The sequence below is a fragment of the Corvus brachyrhynchos genome, unplaced genomic scaffold (genome assembly GCF_000691975.1).
Source record: "Corvus brachyrhynchos isolate BGI_N302 unplaced genomic scaffold, ASM69197v1 scaffold37, whole genome shotgun sequence".
Taxonomy (NCBI): Eukaryota; Metazoa; Chordata; class Aves; order Passeriformes; family Corvidae; genus Corvus; species Corvus brachyrhynchos.
In genome coordinates this window covers 241,604-257,476 of record NW_008239289.1, presented here as the reverse complement: position 1 = coordinate 257,476, position 15,873 = coordinate 241,604, and the positions used below count along the sequence as shown (strand labels likewise).

The 15,873-nt window shown below is 38.3% G+C and overlaps 1 protein-coding gene across 15 annotated transcripts in view; it reads left to right on the top strand.

The window, feature by feature from the left end:
• Positions 1 to 15,873, top strand: part of CUNH9orf3 (chromosome unknown C9orf3 homolog) — a 219,043-nt gene that overhangs the window by 144,981 nt on the left and 58,189 nt on the right. For 13 of the 15 annotated variants that reach the window (XR_001864014.1, XR_001864015.1, XR_001864012.1 and 10 more), the window contains one exon: positions 11,080 to 11,196. Coding sequence is in view for 8 of the 15 variants with exons in the window: in XM_017740426.1 (XP_017595915.1) it covers positions 11,080 to 11,196 (117 nt within the window). In the remaining 7 variants the exon portion in view is untranslated. Of the gene's footprint in view, positions 1 to 2,817; positions 3,020 to 4,957; positions 5,051 to 11,079; positions 11,197 to 15,873 lie in introns of those variants that run through there. The other 2 variants (XR_001864018.1, XR_001864017.1) reach the window with 2 other exon arrangements.

Below are 15,873 nucleotides of genomic sequence, written 5' to 3'. Positions count from 1 at the left end.
CTCTTCAATTTCAGCATGAAAACTTGTCTCTGTGCCTGCTTCTGGAAATCAAGTTGCAGGTACCATTATTTTATGTTAAGTGATTCAAAGTACTCTGAAATGTGACACATAAACCTAATAGATGGAGGGCATGAAATCAAGTTATTTTAAGCCCCTCATTGAATCTTCTTTACAGATGCATAAAAACCAAACAACCAAACCAAGCAAAAACAAACAAACAAACATCTCAAAAAAACACCAACCACTGTTTGGAGACAGGTAAAAGAAAATTGTTGAATTATTATGTGAGCATATCTTTGTATACTTACATGCATATACCAATATTACAAATTAGCATAATAAATTATATGCAATTAATATATTTAAAGCCTCTAGTTTTACACCAGCTGTGAGAGTGAATTTATAAGGGGGTTTATGCCTTAAATGTCATATTTTTATTCTTACCGCTTTATCAGCTTAGTAGTTACTTAGTATGTCTAAAATATATTTTCTGTTTCTGTCATGTTTTCATAAAACCAACACACATTTCTATAATCACAAGAAAGTACTAATTTGGGGATTTTTATCAAGACAGCTGTTTAGAGGCTAGTGCTTTGATGCAATTCTGTTAAATTGAAGAGTTCCCACACAAAGCTGTAGTTATGAGTCAAAAACCAAATCTATTATCAAAATCTAAAAGTCATTATTAATGTTGCGTCTATATGTCAAAGTAATGGTCAGCACATGTGATAAAATAGCTCCCAATCCTTTTTAATGATTCACATATCATCCTAGACATCACAGAAGGTCTCATCTGAAAAACATGAGCAGAAAGTAGCACTTATATCACATTTTAAACTCATTTTATCTGGTAATTACTTCTGAAAACATTAGTATTTCAACTAACTTTTTGGGTTTGGTTTGCCTTTTTTTTTTTTTTTAAGAAGTTCTACTCCTGCACATACTAATGGTGTGCAAATGCTGTCTCAAGCTACTCAATTTCTTGCACTCCTTCAAGCTACAAAATCTGTAACTCAAACTGCAGTTTGGAAAAGTTCATGTCCAGCAAGATTGAGCTTGGATTATTTTTTTACTTAGTGCTAATGCTCCTGTATAGAAGAAATACAGATTTTGAAATACAGATTTTGAAAGAGAAAATGTGGCAGCTAGATCCTTGCTAGTAACTATAGTATCTTTTTAAATAGCTCTGGGCATAATAAGGATGTCATGCAACATTCTTCCACTTGTTCTTAGGTCTTGTAAAGGCTTGACTTTTTTTTTCCCAGTGTTAATTGTCTTTTGCAATGGTTTAAATTAAAATCTTTTTCATATTTCATATTTTTAAAATCAGGAATAAAAATTAACGGGATACACTTGTTCTGTTTCATATCACACTCATCACAATAGGATTTGAATAGCTGTCGCGAAAGTATTAAGCAATGAACTAACTGTGCAGTGAAGTGTTTTGTTTTGGAAAGGGTTTTTTGGGAGGTAGAAATGATTGATTTTCTTTCCTTTTTTTTTTTTCCTTCAGTACACATTGCTATGTATTTGTACTAGAGCAGACAAAACTGAGAAACTTGCCCTACATCTGGAGTGAGAGGTGGTGACACTTGTGACCAGTCTTAGCTGACAGTGCAAGTTTTTGATCAACCTTTTGAAAAGTTCAGGCTCCTTTTCAAGAACTAAGTTGGTGTGCATTGAGTGAAGAATTGTGGAGAGGAGAAAGAGCCTGGCTGTCACCTGTGATCTTTGGGCAGCAGTCAGAAGTGGCTGTCTCAGAGTCATCAGTGTAGGCTGCAGTGGTTGATTTCATGGGTATTGTGGTGGGAACCAGTGTTAAAACTTGAAAACCAGTATGACAGGTGTAGTAACTTGTGTTGCTAGAGTCATGGTGCAGTGTTCAGTGCCAGTTATCTTCTAAAGTGCCAAAGGCTTTGTTTTGGGATGATGAGGCAATTGGGCTGAGAAGTGACAGCGGGTATGGAACTAGATGACTTTCCACCACAATGAAAGAGTTCTCTTAGACAACTGGATAATTTTAGTCATGGCCATTGTGAGACCTTAGTTAAAAAAAGAATTCTAAGAGCTGATGGTGATGGATTGGCATCTCTGCATCTTTGATCAATGGGGACAGTTTCATGACTGTAAACTATATACTGCTCTTCTAGGTTCCTAGCAGCACCTATTCTTAGGTTTAGACTGTTAGAATTACATCTGGTTTAAGGTTGTTTGTGATTAAGTCTTGCTTGGAGGTATGTGTGTATTTCTGAAACTGGAGTCCACTCAATCTGATCAATTGCATTCTTAACAAATGAAAAAAAACCAAAACCAATACCCAAAACAACAAACAACCCGCAACCAACAAAACCACTCTAAAAGAAAAAGGAGATCAAATGGATGTGGTGTGTTGGAAAAATTGCTGAGAGTATGTACATAGTCCACCAGAGCCAGATATCAGATCTGAAGAAAATATGGGTCTGGAAATGCAGTTTATCAACCAATGCTAAAAGACACATGACATAATTAAATATGAAAGCCCTCATTACCTGTTGTTCTGAAAAAAAAAAAAGGCTAGAAATGAGAATTTAACCCTTGTGGAATCCACAAGAATAAGAGATGGAAGTGCAGGTTCCCAGCTGTGCTTTAATCCTTTCCTCCAGGAAGGCTTGTGACATTGTTAGTGCTTTATGATGAAACTCAGACAGCCCTCCCTGAAGTGGTGGTGTATCCTGCAGCTGCAGCATGAGCTAGGTGGAGTTGATAAAACTTTCTTCAGCACAGCCATGCTGGTGAAAGCTTTGAACAGAAAGAAAAGTTGTTTTCTCTCTCCTTCAGGTTCGTTCTCTCCATGATGCCAGCTGTTTGGGGCAGATCTAGTGCCTTTGTACTTGAACTATCAGAAAGGAACATGCTTGGTGAACAAATTGAGATTTCCCCAAGACCTGACCACACCATAAGAGAGTTGGAAAACTTGTAGTGAATACCTTGAAGATAACAATCCTGGCTGAACTCTGGGCATTGACTGAGTCTTGCATTGGTAGGTATAGGCAGAACAAATTTCTGCTCCAGAAGTGGCCTAATGTGTGCCAAACTTTCAAGGAGGAGGATGATACTTCTTCAATCTGGCCCTTGCCCAGTTCTATTGCAAGGATATTTCATACTAAAGAGGTAGTTTAAGTTCCTGGGCTAGTGTGCAGAGGCAGGATTTTTAATCTTCAGTACTGGGTGATGAGGTTACTTGCCCAGTAACTTGCAATTTATCAAAGATTAGAAAAATGAGTTAATTTTCTTTGGCTCTCAGGTTTTTGTCTTTCTTCTTCTACTACTTATAATGAGAAAAAATAAAGGAAATCTGTTTGGATGCTGAGGGTGTTCTCACTGATGGTTGTGGCTTGTATTCAGTCATTATGCCACTTCAACTCTTTGGTTTTCAGTGTCTGTTGTAGTCTGCCACTTTCTTTTAATGCCACAGAGGACACTTGATAGCTGGTTAGTTTCAGAGGATCTAGGTGTTGGTCATTCAAGCTGAGATGGTTTATAATGCCACTGACCAGCTTAAGCTCATGGTTTGGAGCAGTTGAGATCTACAGTGTTTTGGGTGGACAAATTTGGAGGCAGATACTTGCACTTCACATTGTGCTACAATGTGGATATGAAAGCTTTCTACCAATTGCTAAGACTTGATGGTCTTCTGTATGAGTCCTCTAATATGTAATAGTCAGAGAGTCTGGATAATAAAACAAGATGATTCCTTGGCTTTATTCTTTGTAGTTAGATGAACAGTTTGCTGAACCTGAAGTGCCTCTGTTGGGTGTGCTGTTAGGTGAGAAAAGGTGATCTTAATGCCTGCTGCTTACAGCTGGCAAGCACTAACCACAGGGCTGATATTTTGATCACCTCCCCACTGCTGGGGACTCCTGAGGTCAAGTGAAGCGATAACTGAAGATCTTGCTGTTGCCAGCTTCAGCTTTGGTTTGTGTCACAGCAATGCTGTCTGTTCCTAGTATGTCTAGGTGATGGTCCTGTGAAGTACGAACTTGAGATGTGGAATTTGGCTTCCAGTGTCTGCTTTCTCTCGATGTGGCCATTTCATCTGAAAGCAGGAGCAGCACATCCTAGAAGCATGGTAGTAACTGGCAGGGATGATGATCTGTGTAGAATAGAGAATGTGTAAGCTATTATGCTTAAAAGGGAGTTATTACGCTTGAGGGTAAAGTTACGGTGAAATACTTCTTTGAGAAAACTAAGGTTGAGAAAAACACTGCATAACCTGACTGAACCTGTAGTGGAAGCTGCCTGTTTTTCATTTTGTTGGCTCAGCAATATGTTAGATCATAAAGGTTTAATCATTTTTGGCATTTCAGTGCATTTCTATTAGATTGCAGATGTTGAATTTCTTCACAAGTGGGTCTTCTCTCCATTATGTAAATTACGGGAAAATACTTCATACTAAAGCTTAAGAAAAAAATTTTCAGTTTATGGCCTGGTAGCAGTGGCTGGCCTTTTAAAAATATTACTGGTAACATGTAACCAGAATATCAGACACAGAACATAAAACAGGGATTTGTGTCCTTCATTCAGCAATGTTTTCATATTTGTGGCCGTAATAAATCAAACCTTTGTGTTTTAATAGGTATTGGCCCTAAAATTATTTCTGACAGAGTTTATCTGCTTTCAAAAAAACCCCAAAGCCTTAAATATGATATTATAAAGAGGAAAGTAACTCATAACAAAATGCCAGTGCAATTGTTTATTAAATAAATTGGTCTCAGTGTCATTTTTATGTTCTACTAGTAAGAATAAGTGATGAGGTGTAAGTGTCCCAGAAAAAGCATTTTGAAGTGTAACACAAATGAAATGCTGATGAACTTGTTGGAGTTACTCCTTTTTGAAATAAGGCTTTTTGAAGCAAAGTTCATAGGAATATCTTTTTCATTATAATTACCAGGTACAATTACTGGTTTTTGTTTTTAAGATGGTTGTTGGAAAATGAGTTGCTGAGTACAGAAAGAGCCATCTGAACAGAGATTGAGAAAAACCACACACAGTGGGAAGAGATATCATACAAGTGCGTAAGTAGATGAGAATGTGTTACAGACTGAGCTATTTTGCTTTTAAATATAGTGAGGACTAGTTATCTTTCGTAAACATTGGAAGGGGAGCTGACTTTTCATCAAGAGAGAAGTCAAACAAACTGGCTCAAATGAAGTTGAACAGAGCTGTCTTTTTCACTACACGCCTGTGAAATTTTGTCAGCCTCGGGAAAAGATGGTCTTTTATTTTGCAGACCAGTTCAAAGCATTTTTGTCAGCTGCAGAATACTTCTTTTTCCTGCATATTAATAAAACAGCAGATTAGTTCTTTCAGAGTTAAACTCTCTTCAGTAGTGTATTACACTACACTAGTTAACAACTGTTAGTGCGGACATTTTTGTTGAATTCATATGTTACTTGGTATGAGTACATTTTAGTCCCTGAAGGGGTGAAAAGTGTGCCTTGTTTTCATATAAAAGAAGTCACTGTGCTGATCAGCATCTGAAGAATATTGTTTGAAGTAAACAATGACAAAATCTGTTTAAAAACATGGTTGAGTGAACAGTGTTTTCTTGAATTTTCAAGCTACCAATTTTCTGGACAGTTTGAGGGGTGGGGGGATTTGTTTTACAAAAGTTTTTCTTTAGTTGCAACGTGCAGAAAAGAGCATTCAAGGCAGTGGGGGAGAGTTTATAAAGTGAGATTCATTCAGGGATTTGTTTGACCAGCATGAAATAAAAGTGCAGAGATGGCCTGAGCCTGTAAATCCTGTCTTCTGGACTAGTAGCATTGCTTTCTTGACTGCAGTTTATGAGGAAATTGAACAGGCTGCACAACGTTGAGTCACTCTCTCTGGAAGTATTTAGAAAACATGTGGACTTGGTGCTTAGGGACGCAGTTTAGTGGTGAACATGGCAGTGTTAGGTTAGCAATTGTACTCGATCTTAGAGGTCTTCTCCAATGTAAATGATTCTATGAACAAATTTTGTCTGAAGGGAGCCATTCTCAATTGAACTATGGGCTGGGGGTTTTCCCTTTCTTTCCTAAGAGAGGAGTGGGAAGGAATTTGGTTTGATGTTGGAAAATGTTATAAATATATATGTGAAAATACATTTTATGTTTTCGGGGGTGGGACACAAGACTACCTTCCACCAAAGAAATACAGGAGAAATATACTGTGCCTTAGAAAGTTTAAACATTTCTGTGTAATTTTCAAAGGTCAAATTGCTTTAATTCTCTATAAGGCCTTGTTTTTCTTGTATTTCTGCCAGCATTTTCCAGTGCACAGTAGTGATTTTTTTTTTCCTTTCCCCCTGTTTTTTGCTCAGTGTAAACAGTTCCTTGGTGTGGTTACACAGACAAATATAGCAGAGAACCCTTTTCTCGGAGAAGAGTCTCCCTGTGCATTTCTTAACCATTTTTGGGAAGAATTGATCTATTTGTGCATCCGAGAGAGGGAGGCAGTAGCTGTAAATTGAAGTGACATCATATATATTACTCCCATTGATCCACTTTTAGACTAGAGCCAGGATAAAAGGAAATGGCATCAGGGAGGAAGTATGCTCATTTAGGCACAGATCCCAGTGTGATAATGGAGTAATAATAGAAATCACGCCACTGTCAATCGGTTGCTGCATTAGTCTGAGGCAGATTTCCCCTCCAAGGAGGCTTTCAATGACTTCATTCAAGTGCAGGCAGGAGCAAATGGGATATTCAACATACCAGCTGTACAACTTTAGTGATTTGTGTCCTGGCGGAGGGGTGCAGTGCAAGTGCTGGTGCTGTGGATACTCAAGTAGATATATCTGTGTCACATTTCACATGGCTGTGAAAGGTCAGTAGTCAAATGTTTCAGTGGCAATTTTTTTTCTAGTATAAAGGGTGAATCTGGCATTTATTGCATTTGTTAATGTAGGAATTGATAAATACGCTCTTTTGTGTGGGTGGTCTTCTGGGATGTGAGGTCGATGACCTCTATAGCTGCTATACCAGATCTTTGAAGAGGAAAGATTTGTTTTCTTTGTGCTTTTTACAGGTTAGGGATTGTACTTAGAAAATTCATAGTTTTGTTCAAAGATTGTTTGTAGAAAACCTTTCAAACCTACTTATGTATTAAGATACTCTTGTAACATAGTATAATGGCTTAAGTGTTTTGTGTACTGATATGAATAAAATACAAAGTATGCTTTGCTTACTTCTCAGGGATTTAATATACAGTGGATCTCAGTTACATTTTCCATTTGGTTATGTTTTCTTTAATTCTTTCATCTTGAGTTTTTCAAATACAGACCCAGTTTTGATATTCCCTATTATTTACAGTTTGTTTTAAGGGTAATAGCCTCATTACTCACACTTTAAAGCCACCACATTAGGTAACTTAGGGGAAGCAAGGAACAAATGGTTGTTTAGTGGCAGGACAAAGTGAACTCTTTCAAAAGGCTGAAGAGTTGAAGGAGAGGCATTACAGTCTTAAGGTAATACATACAGTGCTGGGATACAGCTTTATTGAGGGGATGATGTTTAATTACATGGGACATGACAGAAAATCTCTGCTGTGCTTGACTGCAACATATTCATTTATTTCCTCTTTGTAGTGTCCGTCATCACAAATGGGGGAGGGAGAGCCCTGAGAAAAGTAGTATGATTTCCATGCAGCAGGCATAGGTTAGGACAGGAACTATCTACTTTACAATATAAATAGGGGCTGTTGCAGGAATCATTGACATAATGAAAACTGTTTCTTGATCCTTGCCACATTTCCTGATTGAAGTGATCTGCTTTAATAATTGCATATATTCAAACATTTTGATTGAGCATTCTCTAGTATAGTTCAGAGTGCAGGGGTGTTATTTTTATTTTATTTTATTTTGATCACGGAAATTTTGTGTTTAGGGTGTCATGGTTGTTTTCTAAATGTTTTCAACCTGAAGACACAGCTTGAGACTGCTGTAACTTGCTGTAGCTGTGTTGTGTACTTTTATGTGGGTGTTAGATATGCAATATGCATTCACAGAATATGAGCTGTTGGAAAGGAAAGTGTTTTTAAGTGCTTGAAAAGAAATTTGTGTTTAGGTCTCTCCAGTATTTCTGTTTAGATAGCACTTAAAGCAAGAGCTTCTTTGTATTAAGCACAAGGCAAACAAATTGAAAATTGACCACATGGCACCCCAAACAATTCTCCGGGTATGAAAGATGGAAAGTAACAGGTGGGCAGGACAAATAAGGATGGTGGTGGGAAAACAAAAAATGATGAGAGTGGGGTTTCTGAGAGAAAATTCAAGTGCAAATTTTTGAAGCTTATTTATAACCATTAAAAGACTGCTTTGGTGATAGTGATACTCATACTGTTGTGTTTGGGGAAAAGAAAATGTCTGCACCCCTGAATGAATTTTGTTGCAGCCTCTGTCATGGAACTCTAGCCAAGTTTTCTTGGCCTAAGATAAGGTTTTCTCTTCAGCGGAGTCTCTTTTATTGAAAGGAAAGGGTAAAACGTAGATGAGAACGTTCCTCCTTTTGTGTTAGAAACAAGTCGGAGAACAAACGGTAATAGCTGCGCCCACTAGTGCCACTGCGGGGAGAGGTCTGCCAGGCTTCCCCTGCCAGGGCCCCACCCTCTCTGCCGGCGTTCTCTAACTCCTGCCTTGGACTGTAATTAATCCATGAGCTGGAAACTGGTATGTAAAGTATCATCTTGGGCAGCTGGAACGTGGGAAAATAGCAGAAGCCATGGTCTCATTCACATAATCATAGAATCATAGAAGACGCGGAGTTAGAGGGGCCCACAAAGATCATGGAGTCCAGCTCCTGGCCTTGCACAAGACATTTCAATAATCACACCATATGCCTGACAGCATTGTCCAAATGCTTCTTGAACTCTTGGGTTTATTTTTTTTTTAATTGGGGTTTTTTTTGTTTGTTTTACTCCTCACTCTCAAATCTAAATTGATGAGAGTTTAACCTGTAATTCTGAAAAAACTTCAGCCATGAAGCAGAACTAGGCAGATGTAAATTAAGGGCATGGCTGCTGCTCTGCTGCTGTTCTTTTGTTGGCTTCAATGAGATTCTGTAATGCTACCTTAAACAATAGCTTTCTGTGGCTGAATCTGTATAGCAATTATACTGGAGATATATTATAAAATAATAACTCTACTGCTCTGTACCTACATATTCAAGCAGCTGTTCTATAGTTGCTACAAATTAAGTATTGTTCTGCTGTCTTTTTAGTTAGCAGGGAAAACTTTCTAAATCAGAAGTTACCTTTCTTTGTGTGGTGTTCTGCAACACTTCGTATTTTATTATTGTTCAGAATTAATTCCATTTCCAAGCAGAGCCACTTCACAGAAGTTTTTCCTGTTTTATTTTTTAGCTTGTCTCACCAACCCCCAGGCAGCTGCTGTTGGACTATGTAATAAACATTTAAGCTGCCATTTTAGTAGTTGTCCTGAAATGAAATATTCAATATTTTAAAATATCTGACCACTTTTAACGACTCCATTTGGTTGGTAGGCTTTGGTATTACTTACAAAATTTTCCACTAAGAGCTAGTAAGGTGTGAGGTATTTTCAGTCTTCAAGAATACAACTAACCTTACTAATAAAAAAATTGAAGGAAATCAAAATGCAAAGAAACCAAAGCATTATCATCCTAGAGATCTCTTTTCCTCTTTATTCTGATTTAGGTACTAATTACATCAATTTAAAAGGGAAGAAAATGTCATGTTGCGAAGTTAGTTGTTAATGTAAATATTTTACAGATTAAGATTTATCAGAAGATCCTTGATATCTTCATGGATTTGCTGTCAAAGATCTTGTCTTTGACAGCAAGTCCATGAAGATATCAATCTTGACAATCCGGTCTTGTTCAGTCCACATAAACAGCCCTGGCTGAGGGATGTGTTGTTGGAAGGGGCATTTCCTGTAGCTGACTTCATTTCATCCCTGCTTTGCGCATTGACGTGTCAAGGGGGACATGGGCAGGCAGCAAGGTGGGAACAGAAAATCGCCAAATGTGGCAAAAGCTGGAAGTAGTGTCAAAATAACAGGATGTCTTTTTTCATTAGTCTGTCTCAAGAACATTAGAAGTGAGCAGGGTTGGTTTCTTTTTGTGTACAAAAGCTTTACTGACATTCTTCCTCCCTTCCTCCCCTTGTGCCCTGCAATGATGAATAGTGGGGAAAATTTTGGGGCATGTAACAAACTTCTGACTGATCACCTTGGCGCCTGAATTTCCAATAGATGTTTCCTGGCAGCTGGTGCAATTTCTCTCTGAGCTGTGTTTGAATTATTTATTTGTTCATCCAATAAGCCTATTAAACAGAGCACTTAGGCACTTGCTACAACAGACTTCTGCTTTTTTTTTTTTTTTAGGTTACATTAGGTTCCTGTTGAAAATGATAGGTTCTGGAGCCAAGTAACTAACTACTGAGTATATATCCATGTACAGATGTTATACTGTGTGTGCTACAAACACAACATTCATGCACATTTCACATGAAAGGATGGATGGTTTGTGACTCACTGCACTAAAATATGCCTCAAAATGTGTTTTTACAAGAGTTGTTTGGTGGGTCACATATTTGGGTTGTGTTTCTTTGTTCACTGTAAACATATCATGCAATTGCTTCTATATCAGATAAAAATGCCACTCTAAAAAATTATACATTCATATGCCTAGTTGATTCCTCAAATTATGCACTGTAAATTATTCTTTTTATTTCTTCCAAGCCCAAACAAAATAGAATTACTTATTCTATAAATTCCATAAAAATCTTACTTATTAAGCTATGATTGTATTTCAGTAAGATAAGCATGTTTTAGACCTGACCTAACCGTAGTAATGAAAACCATGGAAAACAAGTCCTAATTTTGCCCCAGCACAGTCTTTCAGAACACAGACACATAAACCCTGAGGTTTTTCAGAAACCAGCTAGAGGTCCAAGTTGTATTTCAAGCACATGCTGGAAGTACACAGGTTATCGCTATCTTGTCCTCTCTGGTTTGTTTCCATTTATCTTGCTCAGCCAGTAGAGATCTTCATTCACACATGGCATTTATTTTTTTCCTAGCTTCTCCCTGACCAGCTGGTCTTACTTCTGGAGTCCCTTTTGGAGGAGAAGACATTGTGTCCTAGAATACTGCAATGCTTGGAGAGAACATACCAGCTCCGGGAGCAAGATGCTGAGGTAAGTCACTTAAAAAAATCTCCCTAATGTATGCCACTATGTTGTTGACTAAGAATGAACGTGTTCCACTAGGAACCAGGCTCACACCAGTTCTTCTTTTCCCTGTCTGAATCTGAATCTTAACTCCAGTATTGTTGCATCTTCTTGTGCTGTAATGACTCAGTATTTCTGTGTGTTTTGTGTAGGTCCAGGTGTATTTGCATACTGTGGTAGTAAAGGACAGCACAATGCAGATATCCAAACTATTTTACATGTATCTCAGGCAGCACATTTGTTCAAGTGTTAAATTTTTCACTATGTTTTGCTGTGTAGTAGGGCCTGGGTAGTTTTTGTTGTGATATTATCTCCAAAAGTAATAATAAAATTTTTCCTCCCCATTGTCAGCTCGTATTGTTCCTCTTTGCATGCTCCAAAGTCTCACTCAGGATTTAGAAAAGGTAGCTTTCCAGAGGGTCTGTGGTGTTGTCTGGTTTGGGGCATTAATTTAATAGGAAGTCAGTTTTTTTACACTTGCTTCTAGTAAGTGCCAGTGACATTAATAGCCCCCGAGGAAAACACTGCTTTATATGATACTGTAAAGGGTAGCATCCCTGCTCCAGAGTGCTTTGTATCTTTGTGAGGCAAACCAGTAAGTCTTTATTACCACATGCAGAGATGACTGTTTTAAGTCCCATGGTTTTCTCAGGCTGGGAGAGTTCTGACAATTAGGGCAGCAGAAGTAGTGGCTGAAAGCACCCCTGCAACAAGCCTTTGCTTCAAGTACGTAGAATTCAGGAGGGGAGGCAAGAAAGTGCAATCAGTTACGAAAATAAAGGGTGTGTAGATATATATGTGTGTGTGTGTATATATATATGTATATAAAACAAGGGTTAATTATGAAGTAGCATACAACCAAGCTACTTTGCAATGAGGGAATATGGTGAATTTAACATTTGGCTCCTGTTTATTTAAAAACTACCTTACAGAAGGTTGCAGAAGTCAGTGTGCCTGACTTACTTGTGTTGTAGTTGGAACTTTGTGGCAATTATTAGAATTGAAGGAGAGAGCAAAATCTGTCTTATTGCTCTTATGCTGAAGTTGCTGTGTGGATGCTTGGAAGGACTTGGAAATCCAAACCTTAACATAAAGATCAATAGAACAGATGTCTACCTTTTCCTCAGGAAAAAAAAAAGAGGGTAACATTTCAATTGCTGCTGTTTACTGCAACTTTTTACTTCTTGTTGATACAGTTTTCCAAATGCCAGATTTGTTTTTAATTAGTACTTGAACCAACATTTCTATTTATAGGTGTTAGAATATGTTTTAATCACATCTGAATGCCAGTGAAATGTCAGTGGTTCTATTATGGGAAGAGGAATTAATAGAGAGATAGATCAAAGCAATAGCTGTGTTGTTGTTGTTGTTGTTTCATGCTGGTGGATTTAAGCACCAGACCACAAGCTTCAGTTTCTCAGGTTTTTCCTTTTCTTCCTTTTCACGTGTTTTTTTTCCTTGCAGTGTTATGTAAAAGTACACAAATGATCTGTCAGAATTTTTTCTTGAAGAAGCTCCACAAACCCACAAAATTATGAAATTAACATATGAAATTAACATAATCTCCATTTTATTTTACAAGGTGAAACCAAAGGCTTAGGAGACAACTCACTTAGAAGTACAACTAAGCTAACATTACCATTTTACCAGTCATCGGACCCCCGACACCTACAGTCCTTTAAAGGGAACTGGCTCCCATGGCCTCACATACCTGAGGAAAGGACTATTTGTTCCTCATTGACATGTATGTGCACAGAGGATTTTTTGTTATCATGACCCAGGGACAAAGAACTGCAGTCTGAGCCTGTTCTTGTCTAGATTTAATTTGTGAAGACACAAATCACTTACAGTGAGCCTGTTGTGTTACTGCAGTTCAAATGTTCTCAGTAGCTAAACATCAGAAATGGATCATTAAAAATAAAAGCATAAAAAACTTGCAGGCAGGCCAATAAAAAGAAGAAAACTCTCAGTGTCAGAGGGTTTATTCCAGGATTTTTGGAAGTGAGGTTGCCAGCTGTGTTCCATCCAGCCACAGAAAGTTAAGAAATAAACTTGTTTTCTTATTTTTGAAAAGTAGCTTTAAAGTCACATTAATCTTCTAGTAGGGATTAGCAATGATAAGGCCGATAGTGTGAGAGGTTACACAAAGGAGTGTGGTTTTTTGTATTTTAACAAAGTTTGGTCTTAAAATATGTACATAAAATTTTGTCTGCACACTTGGTAGTCAGAATGTTGTTACTGGGGGTTCATCTGTCCTGCACATGTACAGCATGGAAAGTCCTGGTTCATATTTCTTAAAGCTGTTCTGTCTATATCACTGAAACATCTTTATTTTGACTTTAAAATTGACCATGGTTATTGTAATAAAGCATTGCACACCTGGTGGCATCTGCACTTGCCCACAGCAAAGTGCAGGTCTGTCCCCGGCCAGTGAAGCTGCCAACAGCACTGTTTGGTACTCCTGACCACTTGTTACCACATGCATGTCCAGACTTTACAACCTAAGGGCGCATCTTGTTTCAGAAAGGAGAGGAGGGTTTGCAGCAGATTATTTGCCTTGTTTCGATTCCTTTGTATCAGTCAGGAGAGGAGAGAGGTGAGAGTCAATCTTGGCCTGGCATGTGGAGGTTGATCTCTCTTCAACGGGTCTCCTCAGCAACTCAGTGTAGTTCCTGTCATCTTTCAAATTAGGTCTCAGTGCAGATATGTAGGCTCAGTGTCTGTCTCACTTCTAAGACAGACACTGATTTGAATGCTTCTTTTAACAGACAAAAAATAAATCATAAGTTAAGTAACATATTTTTGATTCATAATGCATAACTCGAGCCACAAGAGCAGAACTGCTGATTGCTTAGTCACATTTCAGACTGGTCTGCCCCTAGTCTTGGATGCCAGGAGAGGCTTGTGGGGCATCTGTCAAATGGCAGAATTTGTGACTCCTTTCTGCTTTTTGCAGTACGCTTCTGTAACAAATAATTATTTCATTTTTCATTTACTCTTCAAACCTTGGAACATCTGAGAAGACACAAAACTACAGGTTTGTTTTCAAAAGATTAAATTCATTTATCTGAGCTATTTGAACTGAGCATATCAAAGAGATCTTTGTTTTGAAAGCAAGGAAGGTTTCAAAGTTTAAAGCCATTTTTCCATTCTTCTCTCTGTGCCTTGAGCCCATCGTGGCTCAGACAACTGGTGTCAGACAAGTGGGAGGCAATTACAAGGAAGAATGATTGTGTCCTCAGTTTTCTCTTCCTGTTCCCCCTATCTTGTTGTGCTTCTTCCCACTACATAACAAAATAACTCATGCACAGGCTACATCTCCATGACATACCACATCCTGCATCCAAGAGAAGCCTCATAGAAGCTGACTGCATTTTGAACACGACAAAGTCCAGCTGGAAGTTCATCTGGCTGAGGAGAAACGGGATATGTTATAAAGCAGCAGCTACAGTTGCTGTCAGACAGCACAGTAGGATAATAAAATTTAAAGTGGGTCCGGAGTTGGTTTTGTTTTGTTTCTTTCCAAAGTGGCTGTTGTATGCAGCTGTTTCATTTATTCAGTATCTAGCTTCTGGCAGAATGTGGAGAGTTGGTCTACATGGAAAGTCTTGGGTGGCTAGTATTTTTTGAAATCTGTCTAACCTCGATGACATCTCTTCTGATATGACAATGCAGTCTTATCTCATTTGAATATGCTATCGAGAACTTTCATATAAATAAAATGGAGTCAGTCAGTTACAAAAGACAACACTCTGAGGTCTGAGTTAACACTCAATGAATCTCTTAGCTAGAAGAGCCGTCTCATTATTCCCATTATTTCTGTTCTTCATTTGGTCAGAGAAAGGCCCGTAACTTGTGGGCACACAAGGTCACAGGATAGCCGAGTAGCCTGCAGAATAGTGAAAAACATGTCAGGGAGAGATCACATAGCCATAGGAGAAGAAGAGTGGGTGTGACACTTTCAGTCCTGTTTAAGACTTGACGATATTTCTGCAAGTGTGTTTTACTTGTCACTGAATTATCTAAGAAGTGGTGATAAAAAATACAGAATGTGGAGGCAGCAATGTTTATGGTGTCGTTCCCCAGATTTTTCACTGTAAAGTTAGCTTTCCTTTCTTTCCTACTGTAGGTATCACTTTTATCTTGCCTGTACAGCATATGGAAAGTTGCTTTGTTGGTTTTCCTTGTCTCAGCAAGTTGACTGAAATGCTCTTCACTTACATAATGCTTTCCCTGTGTTTGGGATCATAATGTGGTATGTTTTGGGGAGAGAAGAGCAACTAGAACTCTTTCTGCAGCAAATGTGAGTAAAATGAGTTAAGATCATAATATCATCAGTCATGTGGGTGGCATAAAGCTATTCTCACACAAATACTTCATTGTGCAGGAGTCTGCCTGTGAGACCAAGGCTATAAAGTGGTGGCATCTTATTTCACTGACAGAAATGCAGTCACGCTAATACAAACCATTTAAGGTGCTTGGCATCCTAGAAGTGGTGAGAATTGAGTTAGGACAAAATAACTTTGATTCATTGATCATTTCTAGCCTGTGAAAAGCTGGCAGACGTGGAAGTACAAATGAATTCTTGTCAATTCCCATCTGATGTTGACTGCGTTGAGCTGAGCACATTCTTGGGCTGCATAA